Source organism: Lycorma delicatula, chromosome 10 (assembly GCF_047948215.1).
Source record: "Lycorma delicatula isolate Av1 chromosome 10, ASM4794821v1, whole genome shotgun sequence".
Lineage (NCBI taxonomy): Eukaryota > Metazoa > Arthropoda > Insecta > Hemiptera > Fulgoridae > Lycorma > Lycorma delicatula.
Window position 1 is genome coordinate 10459601 of NC_134464.1, and position 16839 is coordinate 10476439.

Genomic DNA, 16839 nt, shown 5'->3' on the forward strand with positions numbered 1-16839 from the left:
TGAAGCTAACATTTTTATTTAAGTATAACTATTATTATTTACAGCATTCACCACACAATTTTTGTTAACCAAAGTCAAAATTTCATAAATAATTATTGAGAAGTACAGGAATTTAAAAATGTTTGTAAGGTAATTCTGGCACAGCAAAAAAATGGTTTTTAAAAATTCTTTAATTTAATTTTTCCACTAAATCATCTATCATTACTGAATTCACAATCTCAAAAACTATTTCCTAAAAAAGTTTTGTAAATAAATCTTTACTCTGTTCAGTGCATAAAAATATATTACATGGATTACATCAATATAAGATTTATAAATTAGTATATTTAATTACATAAAATAAAAAAAAAATTGTTTAACGCCTATATATTAATTATTTAAACACCAACACATGAAATAATCTAAGAAATAACTATAAAAATAATAAATAATATATAAATAATAAATATCAAAATAATCTAAGAAATTACTATAAAATAATTTAAAGTTCAGAAACTGCTAACGAAAATTATTTTGAGCACATATTTATATACATGTTGATCAGGATAAAGATAAAGTGAGTTTCATTGTTTGGTTTTAATTAATATTATTAAAAAATAATGAACAGAATAATAATTTTTCCCTATATAAATATATTTATATTATCATCAAAAACTGCAGAAACCCTTTTAATACATTTAATACTCCTATCATCAAAAACTGCAGAAATCCTTTTATAAAAGCATTTAATTATGATGAAGCATTGGATGGGTGTTTGCAATTAAAACATTGTTAAAAAAATAACAATAGTTTTAAAGTTATAAAAGGTTATTTTGTCATCATTTTGAAATACCCATCGCAAACATTTGGTGCTGTAGCCCGTGCAAATAAAGTCTAGGTACAGAATTCTGAATAAGCTAGTACAGCACCAAACAAGAAACCTCCAGATAAACAGAGGAATGTAAGAAGAAATTGTAAGCTTCTGGTCCCAATTCAGACACCATTTTGTAAGCTTCTTATAAAACATCAAATTTAAATTATACACATAAATAAAATTTTTAAAGAATTAATTTTTAATGAATAAAAAATGAACTTACTATTGTTGGGATTTGTGAAACAATGTACTAAAGACTATACTGTTTAGGTTGCTCTGTTACAATAACTCAACACATCAAAAAATGTTACTAACAGCAATGAATAATTATACATTATTTATAAAAATAAAAAAAATGACAAACAATAAACACGTTTGACTTAGAATACCCATAATTAGTCTACTTGAATTCTTAGAACCACTATTACTTACCTACTTGTACATACCAGAATTTTACAAAATATCTTATTAATACTTTAGTACTAAGGAATTGGCCAATTCAAAAATAATTCTAATTATAATTTTGAATGTAATTTTCATTGTAACATGTTACAATTTTAATAATTTAAAAAAAAATTTCTTTTAAAAGTCAACGGATAAGCAATTTTCTAATGGATCCATGAAATGTTTTTATGGAGAGGCTTTTAATATTAGTTTCTCATACCTGTATACCATATAAAATATAGATTATAAATCTCAAAAACAGTTTTTCTTTAACATAGTCACTGCACTCATCATCGCGATGAATTCCAACACATAACTGCGTCTTTCTGATGGTCTCACTGGTCTAAGCCCACCACCATTTCTCAGAATTATACAGTCTGTGTGAGTACGTGTATGCACACTAACGTAATGCTTTCCATGGAAAACGTTTCTTTTATTTCCAAGCATGATGTCATACTATGATAAAATTTTATTTTAAGAAAGAATTTGTGATAAGTAATGAATCATGCCGCAATTATCCACAGTCTGTCTTTGAATAAATCAATTTAACTTTTGCGTTTAGAAATCGTCCATCAACGTATTATGAAATTTATAAAATAAAATGTACAAAATACAAATACATTAACCAATTTAATTAAGCCTTATGAGCTTAATTTAAGTCAAAATTTATAATGGTTACAAGATATAAAGACATGAAGCCTGTCTGTCATCAGCTGATTTCACTCCATTTGTTAAACATCAATGTTTGAAAGATTCCTAAGGATTTAAATGTGTAATAAATACAATTTAAGTAGTGAAGGCATTAAATTATTCTAATCATGTGATTTTTTGCCACCAACCTTTCAATTTTGCATTAACAAATATGGTATTCACTAAATGCTTATGAGTGAAGAGTCACCACATTTCCATTACATTAATATGTAAATAAACTAAACTTACAGTATCGGGTGTCAAACAACCCTAATGAAATGTTCAAGAACCATTACACAGTGCTAAAGTCACTTTTCGGCAAAGCATTTCCCTATGGAAATGAGTACATCATCCTATGGAATAATCTATTTATATTTCTTTGAGGAGAATGAAACTACTGTCATGCCAGAGTGATATGTCTAAATTTTTAAAGAATTTTGGTCTCTTTAAAAAGCGAAGAAACTTGAAATCAATCAAACTCTCATGGTTTCAACAGGATCAGATAGTTAGGTGATCAATGAGTGCAGTTAAATGATTATTTCTGTTACAAAGTTATTTCTAGAAAAGGCAATATTCCTTGGCCTGGAAGATCATTGCATTCCACAGCATGCAATTATTTCTTACAATGATATTTAAAGTGAAAAGTATTTATTGACCCAACTCTGCAAAACAATGAAGGACTTAAAAAATTGTCAAAAAGTTATTGGAATTCTTGTGGACATAACAATATGGTAAAAGAGAACAAATAATCAATCTGAAAAACATATGAATCAAAAAGGTAGCTACTTTCGGAAATATTGTTCAAACTTAGATTGTCTTAAGGTACAGCTAAATGCTGTTAAACAAACTGACAATCTGTGATAAAAATTACTTTTTAAGTGTGAAGGTAAAACAAATTATTACAATTTTAAAACTGTCTGTTTTACAGTTTTACCTACTATATTAAGTAAATAGCATTCTATGAATCTACAGAGAATATATATATATATTTAAATACTGTATAGCACACTCATGGAGTCAAGGACTCCATACAATAAAATAATTAAGACAAATACTTGGATGGATGTATAACACATATGAAAACCAAGAGGTACATCATGTACAACAAATAATGACATTGTGTGATTTGCTTTGAAAAAGTGCCTAATGTGTATTGTAAGGTTGTGCATTACTGAATCACTATTTACACTTTTTTAAGTAATTAGGCTCTTTATATCTGCTGCATAGTTTTCCTGGAATTAACTGAAATACTTATATATGTTTATTAATCCTATCTGTAACAGTTATTTCCTGTCAGAGTTAATCACACAAAAAAGGAGATCCATAAAGGAAAATTGATTTATATTAACTTTATACATATAGAACTTGTATCTATAATCAATATACAACAGGTACAAAATTAGATATGAAAATAATTTATGAAAAAATCTAATAAATAAAATATACATAATACATAAATTTTTACCATTCATAGTCTTCAAAATCACACTGACATATTTCCATTTTAATCGGTCTATCATAATCTAAACCATTATAACAATTAGAATGTGGATTCCGTCTTTCATACGTTTCTTTTCTACCCATAATACAAGGCATCCTTGGACCAGTGGCACTACTAGGTGACCAAAACTTATAATCATCTTTACTACAATTGTAAGCTGAAAACGTTAAAAGATATTAAAAATTAATATTACAATTTCCAATTTTTACTCACGCTATTAGTATGTAAATTTTATATAAAAAATTAATTTTATTTTTCAAGGCAAACATGTATGCACATAAAAGCACATACATTAGCTTTAATTTGTAAGATATTATTGATGATTAATGAGAAATTTGTCAAACAGAATTTGAATTAATGCAATGAATGAATTAAGGGCTGTGGCAGTGGCATAGCAGTAACCTCAACCAATTACAACAAATACATGCAGTGCATATTTCTTAAAGTAGCACAATTATCTTAATTATTTATTCATTATTATATCTTTATTTACAATTATCTGCCACATACTTTTAATAAAAATTAACAATAATAAAGCAAGACTTAAACACAACGCAAGTAAAACCTTCATTTTTGATTGGCTGAAAAATACAGACATTAAACAATTTTTTATTCAAAAAAAAAGTAAAGCAAAGAATTTTGAGAACAAAATAAAAAAATAGTAGATGAAAATAAACTCGGCACCCACATTATTACATATTATGCTATTTGTATGCACTCTGTAAAATGGCCAGGTTAAAACAAAAACTTATGCTAACAATGTAATATTTTAATAAGAATCATTCATTAATTAAAAACCAAAATAGCTATGGAGGCAAAAAAATAGCTGTGGAGGTAAGAGAGTTGTGATACTTTTAGAAGTCAGTAATTCCGTGATGACTTCTTGAAGTTTGCAAATTAGCTGAATAGCGTGCAGGATCTATTTTTTTCCTTTCGAAGATGGAGATTTGATCTGTCATTTGTGCAGTAGTTTGGAAGAATAAATTATTGAAACCTAGCTAAATTTCTCTATTCCTATCCTACTTAGCAGCCATAGAATTACGAAATGAAAATTCATTTCTCCCAGAAATGAAAATTTTCTGGGAGAAAATGAATTTTCTTCCAGTTATGTCAACAGAACAGCTCTACACAGACAGATTTGGAATATGACTTGGCAAATACTATATTAAAAGTACACTTTTCAAATTTCTCCTAGACAGTTTCTTAAATGTATTTCAAATATTACTGTACATCAAGATGTACAATACTGTTAATAATAAATGTTAACAATTAAATACTTGAAATAATCGTTACATATTATTAGAAGCCGAGTAACATTTTGCCTCATTATTTTCAATTAACAATAAAGCGTAACAAAAAAAAAAATCTTTTACAGAACATACCAGCAATTAACAAACATGAAATCATGTCATGTCATTCTTTAGATATACATCGTTTTGAACCACAGATCTACCGGAAATATTAAGAAGAGAAAAGCGCAATGAATAAAATGAAGTATTCTGAATGATAATTTTTAGGTTATCCATTTTTTTTAAATTTGACAAGTGCAAATGAAAATACAAACATCATAAGAAAGTACAGACTCATAAAAACCATGTACTTTCTTATATCCCCACTGGTGATGAGTCTCATCTTGATGGAACCCATCAAAATCCTAGATTCTTTCTTATAAAACAAACTCAGAATCGCTTAAATTTTTCTAAGAACACAAGACAATATAAGTACATTTATATATATTTTTTATTAAAATTTAACAAATCTTACCAAAAGCATTAACCAGATCGACTTTAATAATCAACCAACGATGTTCATTAAGAGCTGAACCAAAAAGAGTAAATATAGTTGTATTTTCACCAGGTTCAGTCATTAAACCGTATATTCTTAAATCTTCATCTGTAAGTGTTAATGGTTTCCACATTTCTCCTTCATCAGTTGAATAGTACATACGATTTGTTTCACCAAACGATTTAAAATATTTTACTGCTGTCAATACACCACCATGGTCACCAAAATTAAAAAGATAGTATTCATTCAAAACCTGAAAATTTAGATTAAAAAAAAACTGAAATATAAATGAAAAAACACTTAAAACTGTTTAAAGCTAAAAATGAATCAATACACATAGATTTAAATTTTATCAGCCAGTATTAACTAACCTCATAAATCTCTTTTGAAGTGTCGTCTGAGATCCTTAACCGCAGGAATAAAGTCAAATTAGTAGCCTGTACTAACATCTAAAAGCCTTCAGTACTGTTTCCCATAGAATTTTAACTAATAAACTTTGTAAAATAATTTTCTGTCCAAATAGCCTTCAATCTGTCTAAAACTAATTGCAGTATCGCAATCAATACATATTTCAAAGGGGATATAATGAATATGATTATTATCATCACAGCTTCTCAAGTGTTCCACGAGGATCCAACTTTTATCCCTATTTTGCACTTATTTTTTAATTAATGATCTTTCCAACATTACCTCATTACAGGAATATAATTTTCACAGTTAACAATAAAGTATTTATAAAGATACAAAAGAAGATGGACTGAGAATTGTTTCAAAATTATATAATGCGATTGTTCTTCTGGTGGATTAACCTGATTAACGGTTTTCAAAAATGTTAAATCTGTTGTCATACAACAACAATTGCTTAGCTGACACATCAATACTGAAAGAGATGGTATCTGTTCACCATACCATCACGTAGCAGGAGAAATTTCTCACAACAGCTTTTACATAAAAGCTAAGAAAGTGTGCAGTATGTATATAACAAAGAATTCTAAGAATGTAAGGAGTGCTGCTGATTTTAGTCCAAGATGTTTGGCACGCAACTAAGTTATCATCTATAAAAAATCCAACTGTTGCTGGAGAAGTCAGATTGAGATTTTATTACAAGAAAACCTATCTGCAAGCAACTTCATCCCTAGTGCAGAAGAAACAGGATGTAATTTGTCAAATGATGTCAGATGAAGCATATTTTGAACTTTGCATTGAAAAGGGTATGAAGGGCATACCCTTGTGTGTGGACAGCTTTTTATTTACATGATGTAGATTAATTTTAGTCAAAAATTTTAGGAGGGAAGAAATAAAGCAAATAAAATTTGAAACAATTTCCACATGAAATATTATTCAGAATATTTCTATATAAATTCTACACAAAATTCAGAATAGAATTTTCTTCAATTTAATTGAAAAACAAACATTTTAAAATAAACATTGTACCTAGCGGAATACTATATTTTTTTAAAGATATTTCAAAAATACAAAAATCTGATGTGGACACCACAAGACTTCCTTATATGCCTATTTACATACACATTTTTTTTAAATGAAGAGTACATAACATTTTATTTCATTAAAAACTTCTGATATGTTTTATTTATTTATTTTTTTCTTTTGTTATAGAGTTATTATTTATGGCAATTTTTTTTTACAATCAGAGGTTAATAATTATTAATAAACCAATATATTTAAACGAAAAAAAAAGAAAAGTTAAAAAAAAGAAAGGAGAAGGAGAAGAAGTCAAATTGAACCAATGTGCCTTCCCCTAGTAAGATCCAAATATTTCTATAACTCTGGAACCAATGAAAATAAGTACCACTTACTATATATAGTTGAAAATCTCTCAATGAGGGCTTATTACTGCAGTTAAGAAAAAGTCCAAAATCCAAATGTTTTGGATTTTGGGCTTTTTTTTGGTACAGTCAATTGCAATCAAAGGGAAATGCACAAATAGATGTTATAACAGTCCTAAATCCAAAATTTCAACATCCTACGGCTAATTGTTTTTGAGTTAAGTGAGATACGTATGTATGATGTATACATACGTATGTACTGACTTTACACTAAAACTACTCAGAATGGATTCAGAGATAATCAAAATGGATATTTCCATTGAAATCTGAAATTGTTTGCAGTCACAATACTTCCCTTTACTTCATACAAGGAAGTAAAAAAGTATCTGAAAACATTCTAATGTGGATGCATAGGTGGAAACATTCTTAAGAATGTTCTTTGTAGAGGAATTATAAGCTTTAGTATTAAAACTGAATTTTATTACTTTATAACACAAAGACCACTGTTATTTTATTATAATCAGCTACCTTTTTATAAGCATACCTTTTATTTGCGACTGACATAATTTACTTTCAGTCTAAAGTCAATGTTTTTGGAGCAGACATAAAAGCTTATTTCTGTAGTTAATGAATAACTTTCGTTGTATAACAAAATTTCAATGAAAAGCTATTTTACAAATAATTCTGAAAATTTCTAGGAAATGAACATTTTTTTACACAAGAGTACATGAAGATTACATTTATTACAATAATGGTTATCGACTTTTTTTTTTTAAGGAAAGTAACCGGAAAAAGATAAATTACCATCCAAATGAAATTTATATATACTAATTCATAGAAATTAAAAGACTTTAAACTCATTTATCTCAGCATTTCTATTTTATATAACTGCTAAACAGACAATAATCTATAGATTCATCAGATTAATTGATCAATATATAATTCTTTATTATTTGAAAATGCTGTCGAATAAAAATGTTTTACAGAAAAAATTATTTCTAATTACTATTAATATTTGTAAACTAAAAATATTTGTTAATATTTTTCTATTACTATTAATATTTGTGAACTGAATATTAGTATAACATCATATGCTTCATTGTGTTTATATATATGCAAGTATATACAAATATCTATATTTGTTACATTTTTATAGCATTAATAACCCAACATTCCTACTGTAATAAATTACCAATGAAATTCTACATAATAAATCTGAAATCTTAATCTTTGTTGAAAGAAATATATCCTAACGGTTTTTATGAAAAAATTTTTAATGAGGGAAGACATAAGTTAATCACCCATCGGCTGTAAAGTAAGTCAAAATTAACTTCACTGTAACAAATAAGCTGCAGAACTAATATGTTAGCTAAAGAAATTTAATAGTGAAAGAAAAACATTTATATTGTGATTAGATTATGACGGATAATGGATTCATAGTACAAGGATAAGTCAAAAAGTAAAGGGAAATCTTGATTTCCCTCCCAATCACATATGTGGCAGCAATGATTATTCTGCTATAACTCATAATCTCAGCTGTTCATTAAAAGTCAATACTTTTACTTTACTTTTTTTTTCATTGTTGGCTATTTGTGATTGTGTTTAAAATGAGTGATCCTTTTTCTGATTGCTCCACGAAAGAAATTCTAGCAGTTATATGTTTCCTCAGTTCAGAAGGGGTGAAACCAACAGAGACTATTTGTCAAATGCAGCAGCAACATGGAGAGAGTTGTTTGAGTGGAAGCAAGATCTACAAATGGATTGATCACTTTAAAAAAAGGTAGAATTTCTCTCTGTGATGAACAGCGGCGGTAGGACTTTCATCTCAAAGACTAATAACATTTAAGCAGTTGATTCTCAGTAATCGACGAATTACAGTTGATGACATTGCAAGTGAGTTGAATTTAAGCCACGGCTCAGCATTTACAATCATCCACGATACTTTAAACTTTTGAAATTCTGTGCTCTCTGGGTTCCACATCAATTGATCAGCATCCACAAAGAGAATCATTTGAAAATTTCCCAGAAGCTTTTGAAACATTACAAAGGTGGAGACTCATTTCTAAAGTGAATAATAACCACTGATGAGACATGTGTCCATCACTGACAGCAACCAACCTGACAGTAAGCAACAAAGTTTAGTGTGGAGACATCCTTCATTTCAAAAAAGTTCTAAACTCAAATGTCTGCAGGAAAGGTGATGATGGCGATATTCTGGGATATGGAAGGTTCACTTATGGTCAACTTCACACCTAAAGGTCAATCAATAAATAGTGACAACTACTGTAAGCTGCTGCGTTTATTAATGCAAAAAATCAAATCCAAAAAATTTAGTAAACTTTCTAAAGGTGTGATCTTGCTTCAGGATAACACTTGATCTCAGATGACCAAAAAAACAGTCCTTTTCCTTCAATATCTCTGTTTTGAGCTGCTGGACCACCCTCCATACAATCTGAACCTGGCTCCAGGCGATTCTCATCTTTTTGGCTCATTAAAAAAGAAGAGTTGTGAGGAAATCATTATCGATCTGACAAAGAGGACCATAGAAGCGGTGAAAAATTTTCTGCACACCAAACCAAAAACTTTTATTCAGGAAGGAATTCAAAAGCTCATAAAAAGACTAATTAAGTGCACAAAAGTTGGAGGGGATTATGTTGAAAAATAATGCATATATCTTTTATGTAAGTACAAATACATATATTGATTTTTCTGAATTTCGATTTACTTTTTGACTTGCCCTAATATTATGGATTAGTTTCAGGAGCTCCTAGTAAATAGTGTTGGTATTTAATTTAAAAGTACTAAAGCAAAGTTCTTTTCTGATATCATTTATCCACAACAATTCTTACAATTAAACTAACATGAATGTATATTAAAATTGTACACAGAATTTATTATAATTGAATAATTATAATATACTTGAAGAAATAAATTTTTTCTTTCAAAAAACAATTTTTGATTACCTGATGCCAGGTAAGACCAGCATCTCTACTTAGAAACACTCCTGCGTGCCCTTTTAGAGATTTACCGATAACTCCAGTAGCCATAATTAAACCTGGTGCTGATTTTGATGACAATATCGGTACAGATTTTGTAACAGGAAATAGTTTTGCAAAATCCTGTGATAAATGTAGCGAACAACCTTCTTCCTGAAAATAAAAAAAATTATAAGTTCACAACTTTTCTTGATTTTCAAATGAAATATGATGTAATTTCATATTTTATGAAATATAAAGAAACAATCTTATCATACACTTAATAATAAGTAAACTAATAGTAAAAGTAAACCAATAGTAAATGGACCTTTTCATTAACAAAAGGTCTGGTTAAACGATTCAACAGAAAAGTCTTTCTAAAATGGAAATCAATATTAAAAGAAAAATTTCAATTTAGGAGGTTTCTATTTTAAATAGCCTTATATAAATGGGATTGTAAAAACAAATAAGCAAAACTGTACTTTAATCAATTGTTAATAGAAATCACCTGTTAAAATAACATAGGTTGAAAAATTTGGGTTGTGGAATGTTTTTTAAATTTTGATAATTAATTCCTATTTATTTTTTATTACTAAATTCAAAAATAACCTTAATTTGTTTACATCATGTCAGGCTGTTTTGTAAATTGCAAATTTCAAAATTTGTAAAAAATTGCAAAAATGTATTACTATAAAATATACATAAAACATTTTTTATAATAAATATAATATATTTACTTTTTTCGCTTATACTATGCATTCTTATAGCTAAACAGATGAGTGATCTGAAGAGAAGAGCGAGTTGAAGATGATGAGGGTGGGAGAGTTGGCTATCCATTGCTCAGTGAATGCATGGAGTCGACAGCTTGGCCAATAGATTATGACCAGACTAAACAAGATGTAACATGCTTATTGGCAGCTATCTGCACCACTCATGCACCATGCAAATACTATTAAAGTTGTTTCAACCATCAGCTGGTGTAAATCGAGTATTTTTCTGTCCTCTGTAATCATACATGTTTGTGTCAGTGGAAAATAAATTTTCAGACCATAAAGCAAACTTGATGTTTTCAAAATGGCTTCAAGAGGCTGCAAAAACTCTGCAGATTATTTTTGTTACATGTGGTGAGTCAATGGTGGAAAGGCAAAAAAGAAATATAACATGTTTCATTCGACAAGTGTACCTTATGTATTTTGGAGTAAAAATAGGAGATCAAGACAAAACTTAGGCACCCTGCTATGTTTGCTATGAATGTGTTAAAGGACTTAGATGGTGGTCAAAGGATGAACAAGAAGGGTTCAAATTTGGAGTTCCAATGGTGTGGCAAGAGCCACGAAATCACACCAATGATTGCTGCTTTTGTTCAACTGGTGTTCATGGTTTCAATTTGAAGAATAAAAAAAGAGATCCAAATATGCCATCCACTTTATGTCCGGTTTCTCATGGTCCAGGCGTAAATTCCATCACAAAATTTACCTGAAATTGACGGTTCCACAAGTGATTTAAATGAAGATAACATAAAGGAGTAAAAACCTGAAGATAGCTATGCAGCAGAGTTTTATTCACAATCTGAAGTGAACGATTTGGTTTAGACTTATATCTGCCTAAAATTAATTCAGAATTTTGATTCAGAGAGAGCTTAAAGAGAAGAAACTGCTAGCAGCTGGCACCTCATTTTCCCAGTTCAGGTACAGAGAGAAGGGTTTTCTTCACACCAAAGTTATCAAATCTTCTCTACAATATTGTCCACGCCAAATCTTCCTTCTCCTCCTCCTTTATAACTATGTGTCTTCTAGGGATGGATTGGACTGTAACGTCTCTTCTTAAAGGTATTATGAACTGAAGTGCAAAAGATCTAGAAGATATTAAAGTTTTTATCCTAAACGTTTCACTAACCTTTTTTATGTCAATGGAAGGTACAACAGATGTAGTGCGTTGTACCTCTATTTTAGATTTTACATCAACACTTTCCTGAAGGGATATACACAATTTTGGCACCTATTTCAATTTTAATAGTTTCCATCTGAAAAATGTATAAAACTCGTGAGATTTTTTACATTTTTTTGAAGAAGGAGAATTAGTTTTCTGCACTGATCTACAAGAACTTTTGACTCGATTTAACATTCCATATGAAAGTACCAATTGGACTGTTAATAAATTCATCAGAAAAGAAGCCTCAAAGTTGCCCTTTTTTCATAATGGGAATACTTATCTGTCAATACATTTCGGACATTCTGTCCATTTAAAAGAAAGTTACAATAATTTGAAATTATCTCAATATAATCTCAATAAAATTAAATACATCAGTGAATTATGTGTGGCAACCTCAAAGTAATAAAGATGCTCCTAGGACATCAAGGAGGCCATACAAACAAAGTTTTCTTGTTTTTGTGTAAATGGGATAGCAGAAACAGAAAATCATTGAATAAGGAAGGATTGGCCAAAAACAGCTTCATTAGAACCTGGAACCAAAAATGTGCTTCAAAAAAGCTCTCATAGATCTGAATAAAAGTTCTCCTTCTACCTCTCTGCATGTGAAGTTAGGCTTGATGAAGCAATTTGTCAAAGACTTACCAAAAGAAGGTAAATGTTTTAAATACATCTGTGACCGATTTCCAGTTTTATCAATTGCCAAACTAAAAGAGTATGTCTTTACTGGTCCTGAAATTAGAAAACTTCTCAAAGATGTGATTTTGAGAGTTTCTGGGCGATAAGAAGGATCTGAAATTCAAATCCATCATTGAAAACATGCTGCAGAAGTACAAAAATTTAGGTTGTTCCATAAGCTTGGAGGTTCACTTCCTGAGTTCACATGCAAACTATTTTCCTGAAAATCTGGGTGCCATTAGCGAAGAGATGGTGAGAGATTTCATCAGGTTTGAAAGAAATGGATAGGAGGTATTAAGGAAAATGGACTACTACTGCTGGATGTTATACTGAAATGAACGCTATAGAGAACGTAGAAGGAAAAGCATGAAGCAAAGAATAAGCTGTCCAAAGAAACTTCAACACGTGGAATAAAACTAAGTATTTTACATACTTTGCCATTAAGTTAAATAAAGAAGGGGAGTGGTTTCCCAAGACATGACGACATACATCATAAAAATGAATTAAATAAATTAATTTAAAAATGCACTATAATAGAAATTAGGCTTATTTTGTGGCAATTTTCATTAGAAATTAATGGATCAAATACCCTCCCTGACCACCTCTTCAGACCAATCGACTGTTTAGCTATAAGAATGCATAGCATAAGTAAAAAAAGTGAATATATAATATTAATTTATTATATTAAAAAAAAAAAAAAAAAACATTTTATATCTATTTTATTGTATCTTGTGTTTGCAATTTGCAAAAAATCCTGATGTGATGCAAAAAAATCTGATGTGGACACAACATGACTTCCTTGAATGCCTATTAAATTACATATACACATTTAAAAAAAATGAAAAGTATGTAAAGTTTTATTTCATTAAAAACTTCTGATATTTTTTCATTATTTTTTTTTTAATTGTTATTATTGAATTATTTATTGTAAAAATCTTTTTACAATCACAGGTTAATAATATTTTATATCTTATAAAATACAATTATATTTTATAATTTTTATAATCACAGTATTAATAAATCAATACATTTAAATTTAAAAAAAAGGAGCTGAAGTCGGATTGAACCGAAATGCCTTTTCCTGCTAAGAACCAAATATTTCATTAATTAAAATTTTATTTGACTATAACTTTGGAACCAATGAGAATTAAGTACCACTTATGATACATCGCTGAAAAGCTCTCAATGTTTCAAATCCAAATGTTTTGGATTTTGGGCGTTTTTGGACACTTTTGGTCCAGGTTGATTGCAATCAAAATGGGAGGTGCAGAACTAGATGTTATAACACTCCTAAATCTAAAATTTCAACATCCTACGGCTAATCATTCTCGAGTTATGCGAGATACCTATGTACACCCATGTTAGTATGTACAAATGTCATGCCAAAACTATTCAAAATGGATTCAGGGATGGTCAAAATGGATATTTCCATTGAAATCTGAAAACCAAAATTTTTTATGATCACATGATCAGTACTTCCTTTACTTTGTACAAGTAAGTAAAAATGAAAGTTATTTTTGGATTCAGTGCTAAAAAGTAAATAAGAATTTATTACCAAAAACTAAAAAACACAACCATTTAAAAAAATCTAGTGAATTGAAAAATAACATAAATTTCAAAAAAATATAAACGGGTTATTAAATTATCAAATTCATTTAACAGAGTTTAGCTATAAAATAACCCAGTTTCATTACTTATACATGTCTTTCAAACCATACCTTCAATTACAAAGACGTTACTATTGTCATTGTTATTGGCCACATACAAACGCTATTCAATTTGATGTGTTGTATATTCAAGCATTCAAGCCAGCCATTCAATGCTTAGAAATCATTTTTCTTTACATTCTCACCGCTTGCAAATCTTGCATTTTAGTAAATAATCCTAAATAGTTATCCATTCTACCAATGCACTTACAACCACATACAACTTTATTTTGTATCACTGTGAGGTATTGTCTTTATTCATTACTAATTTATTAATAAAATACTAATTATTACAAACAAAAAGTAATGTTGTTTATTTAAAATTTTTTACTATTAAGCAAAAATACTCAAAATTATTCTTTATCTGAATTTCTTAACTTTGATAAGTCAATCAAATAAAACGTGAGCAAACAAATTTCAAACCCAATAACAGTAAGCCATAAGTAGAACTCAATCAGTTTCATTAATAACAAAATAAGCATGGATATAGAAAAAAATTAATTTTCCAACATTTCAAATGAAATTGAATTAAAATTAATAAATTTTACTCTTACTTTTTTGCAGTCAATAGGCTGGCCTTTGTGATCATATTTTGGTGGGTTTAATGTATGCCATTCTCCACCCCAATCAAATGTTATCAGCGTTGTTAAATGTTCAGGACTGATATTAGTACTGTATTCGTGACTATGACCATTGTATTCTTGAAAATTAGCTACGACTTGTGATGCTATATATATTCCTTTAAGTCCATTAACCTTATGTAAATCAGTAAATGAGTTTTCTACAACATCACTGAAATAATAAAAAAAAATGTATAAGCTAGAGGATTAAAATTTGTGACAATTTTTATGTTCTTGAACTGTTTCTAATATAAATATTAATTTTTTTTTCTAAAAACACTTTTCGATAGCAGAATTTTATATATATATATATATATTTTTTTTTTATTCTGACTGTATCTGGTGTTATATAATTGTTTAAAACAATTAATAAAAATATGAGTCTTTTTTTATATTTGACTGCTGAAGACAGAGTAAACTCTGAAAGCACTAATTAGGTAAGAGTTTTCTTACCTTTATATTCTGACTATAACAAATGGCTGCAATATTATACTTGTTTAAATTACATTATGGTACAGTAGTAAATGTTTGAAAAAAGTATATATATAAAAAAATTTTAATATTTAGATTCCAATATTTTTGAAATGATGTTTTCAATGCAAGAACACTGCACAGTGATGCACTTTTGTGCGACATGTTGTTATGACTTGGAGCCACACTCTTTTTTATGATCTATTAACCGAGTGCAGAATATTTTGAAAACTGTACAATACTCATCTGTATTGATTAGTAAAAAAATGTTGGTTTTGCTATACGGTTACCAAAAACAGCACACCATACACTGATTTTCTCATCATGAAGTGGATACTCAACATCTGGAGAGAACTTTCAGTCATCCAATACACGGTGTTGTGAAAGTTAAACGCTCAGATAAATGAAACTGTATCTCATCTGACATGAAATATAGCATCGGGTTTAACTGTCCAATGACAATGTTTTTGAGAAGCTATTCACAAAAATTAAGACATTCAGTTTGCCTGTTTTCTTAAATTGTTGCACAGTTGTTATACAATACAATTTAAAATTTAAATCATGAAGAATCTTATAGCAAGATGTGTATTTTAAATAAATTTGTTGTGATAACTTGTGTGTAGATTTCTTTTGACTGGCAGATATTCTTCTTTGAATATCAGCTATGGCCTATAGGATCCTAATGGAAGGTAGCCTATTCATTTTGTATTTATAACTAGTCCCAATATACACCATTTTTTAACCAAATCATATATGCTACTGTTGGAATACTAGTATTTGGTAATTATTCTGCAAATATTTGGCAAGTTTCTTGAAAGAATACAGAATGCACCAGCATTCCAGCATACAGCTTCAATACCAGCAACATTCATACCAGAATACAGCTTCCAGCATAGTAACCCTACATCAATCAAATGGAGTATTTGAGAAAAATACAACTGCAAAGAACTATACTGCACTGAAATATGAACAGATTGTATTCAGCAGCTACAGACAAAAGTAGTAACATACATGACCAATAGAGGCACTAATAGTATCAAGATTCAATGTGACACTCAAATTACTGCAGTTCAAGTGGCTCAGTTCTGTTTGAAGTCGCTTACTCAGTGATTCATATGTGGAAATATGATTTATTAAATTTTTTCTTACACCTCACATACGTTACATATTTTAAGATAAATTGTGCACTCTAAAGCACAATGATGATTTTAACAATAATGCGGTGTGTAATATAAAACCCATTACTGATTTTTACTGAGCAAGATGACATAATAATCATCACAATTTACAATCAGAGGGTCTATGATCAAGAGGCTACATTCCCATTCCCATTTTCTTTTAGATCATCAGTATATTTACTCTTCCAGTCTCTATACTGCACCTTTTGTGATTCTTCTAGC

At 29.1% G+C, this 16839-nt stretch overlaps 1 protein-coding gene across 1 annotated transcript in view; it reads right to left on the reverse strand.

Moving 5' to 3' along the window:
* Window positions 1-16839, reverse strand: part of LOC142331119 (sortilin-related receptor-like) — a 172062-nt gene that overhangs the window by 96279 nt on the left and 58944 nt on the right. The window contains exons 6-9 of the mRNA XM_075376801.1: window positions 14903-15140; window positions 10024-10209; window positions 5253-5526; window positions 3453-3645 (exon numbers count right to left, since the gene is read on the reverse strand). Coding sequence (XP_075232916.1) covers window positions 3453-3645; window positions 5253-5526; window positions 10024-10209; window positions 14903-15140 — 891 coding nt within the window. The remainder of the gene's footprint in view (window positions 1-3452; window positions 3646-5252; window positions 5527-10023; window positions 10210-14902; window positions 15141-16839) is intronic.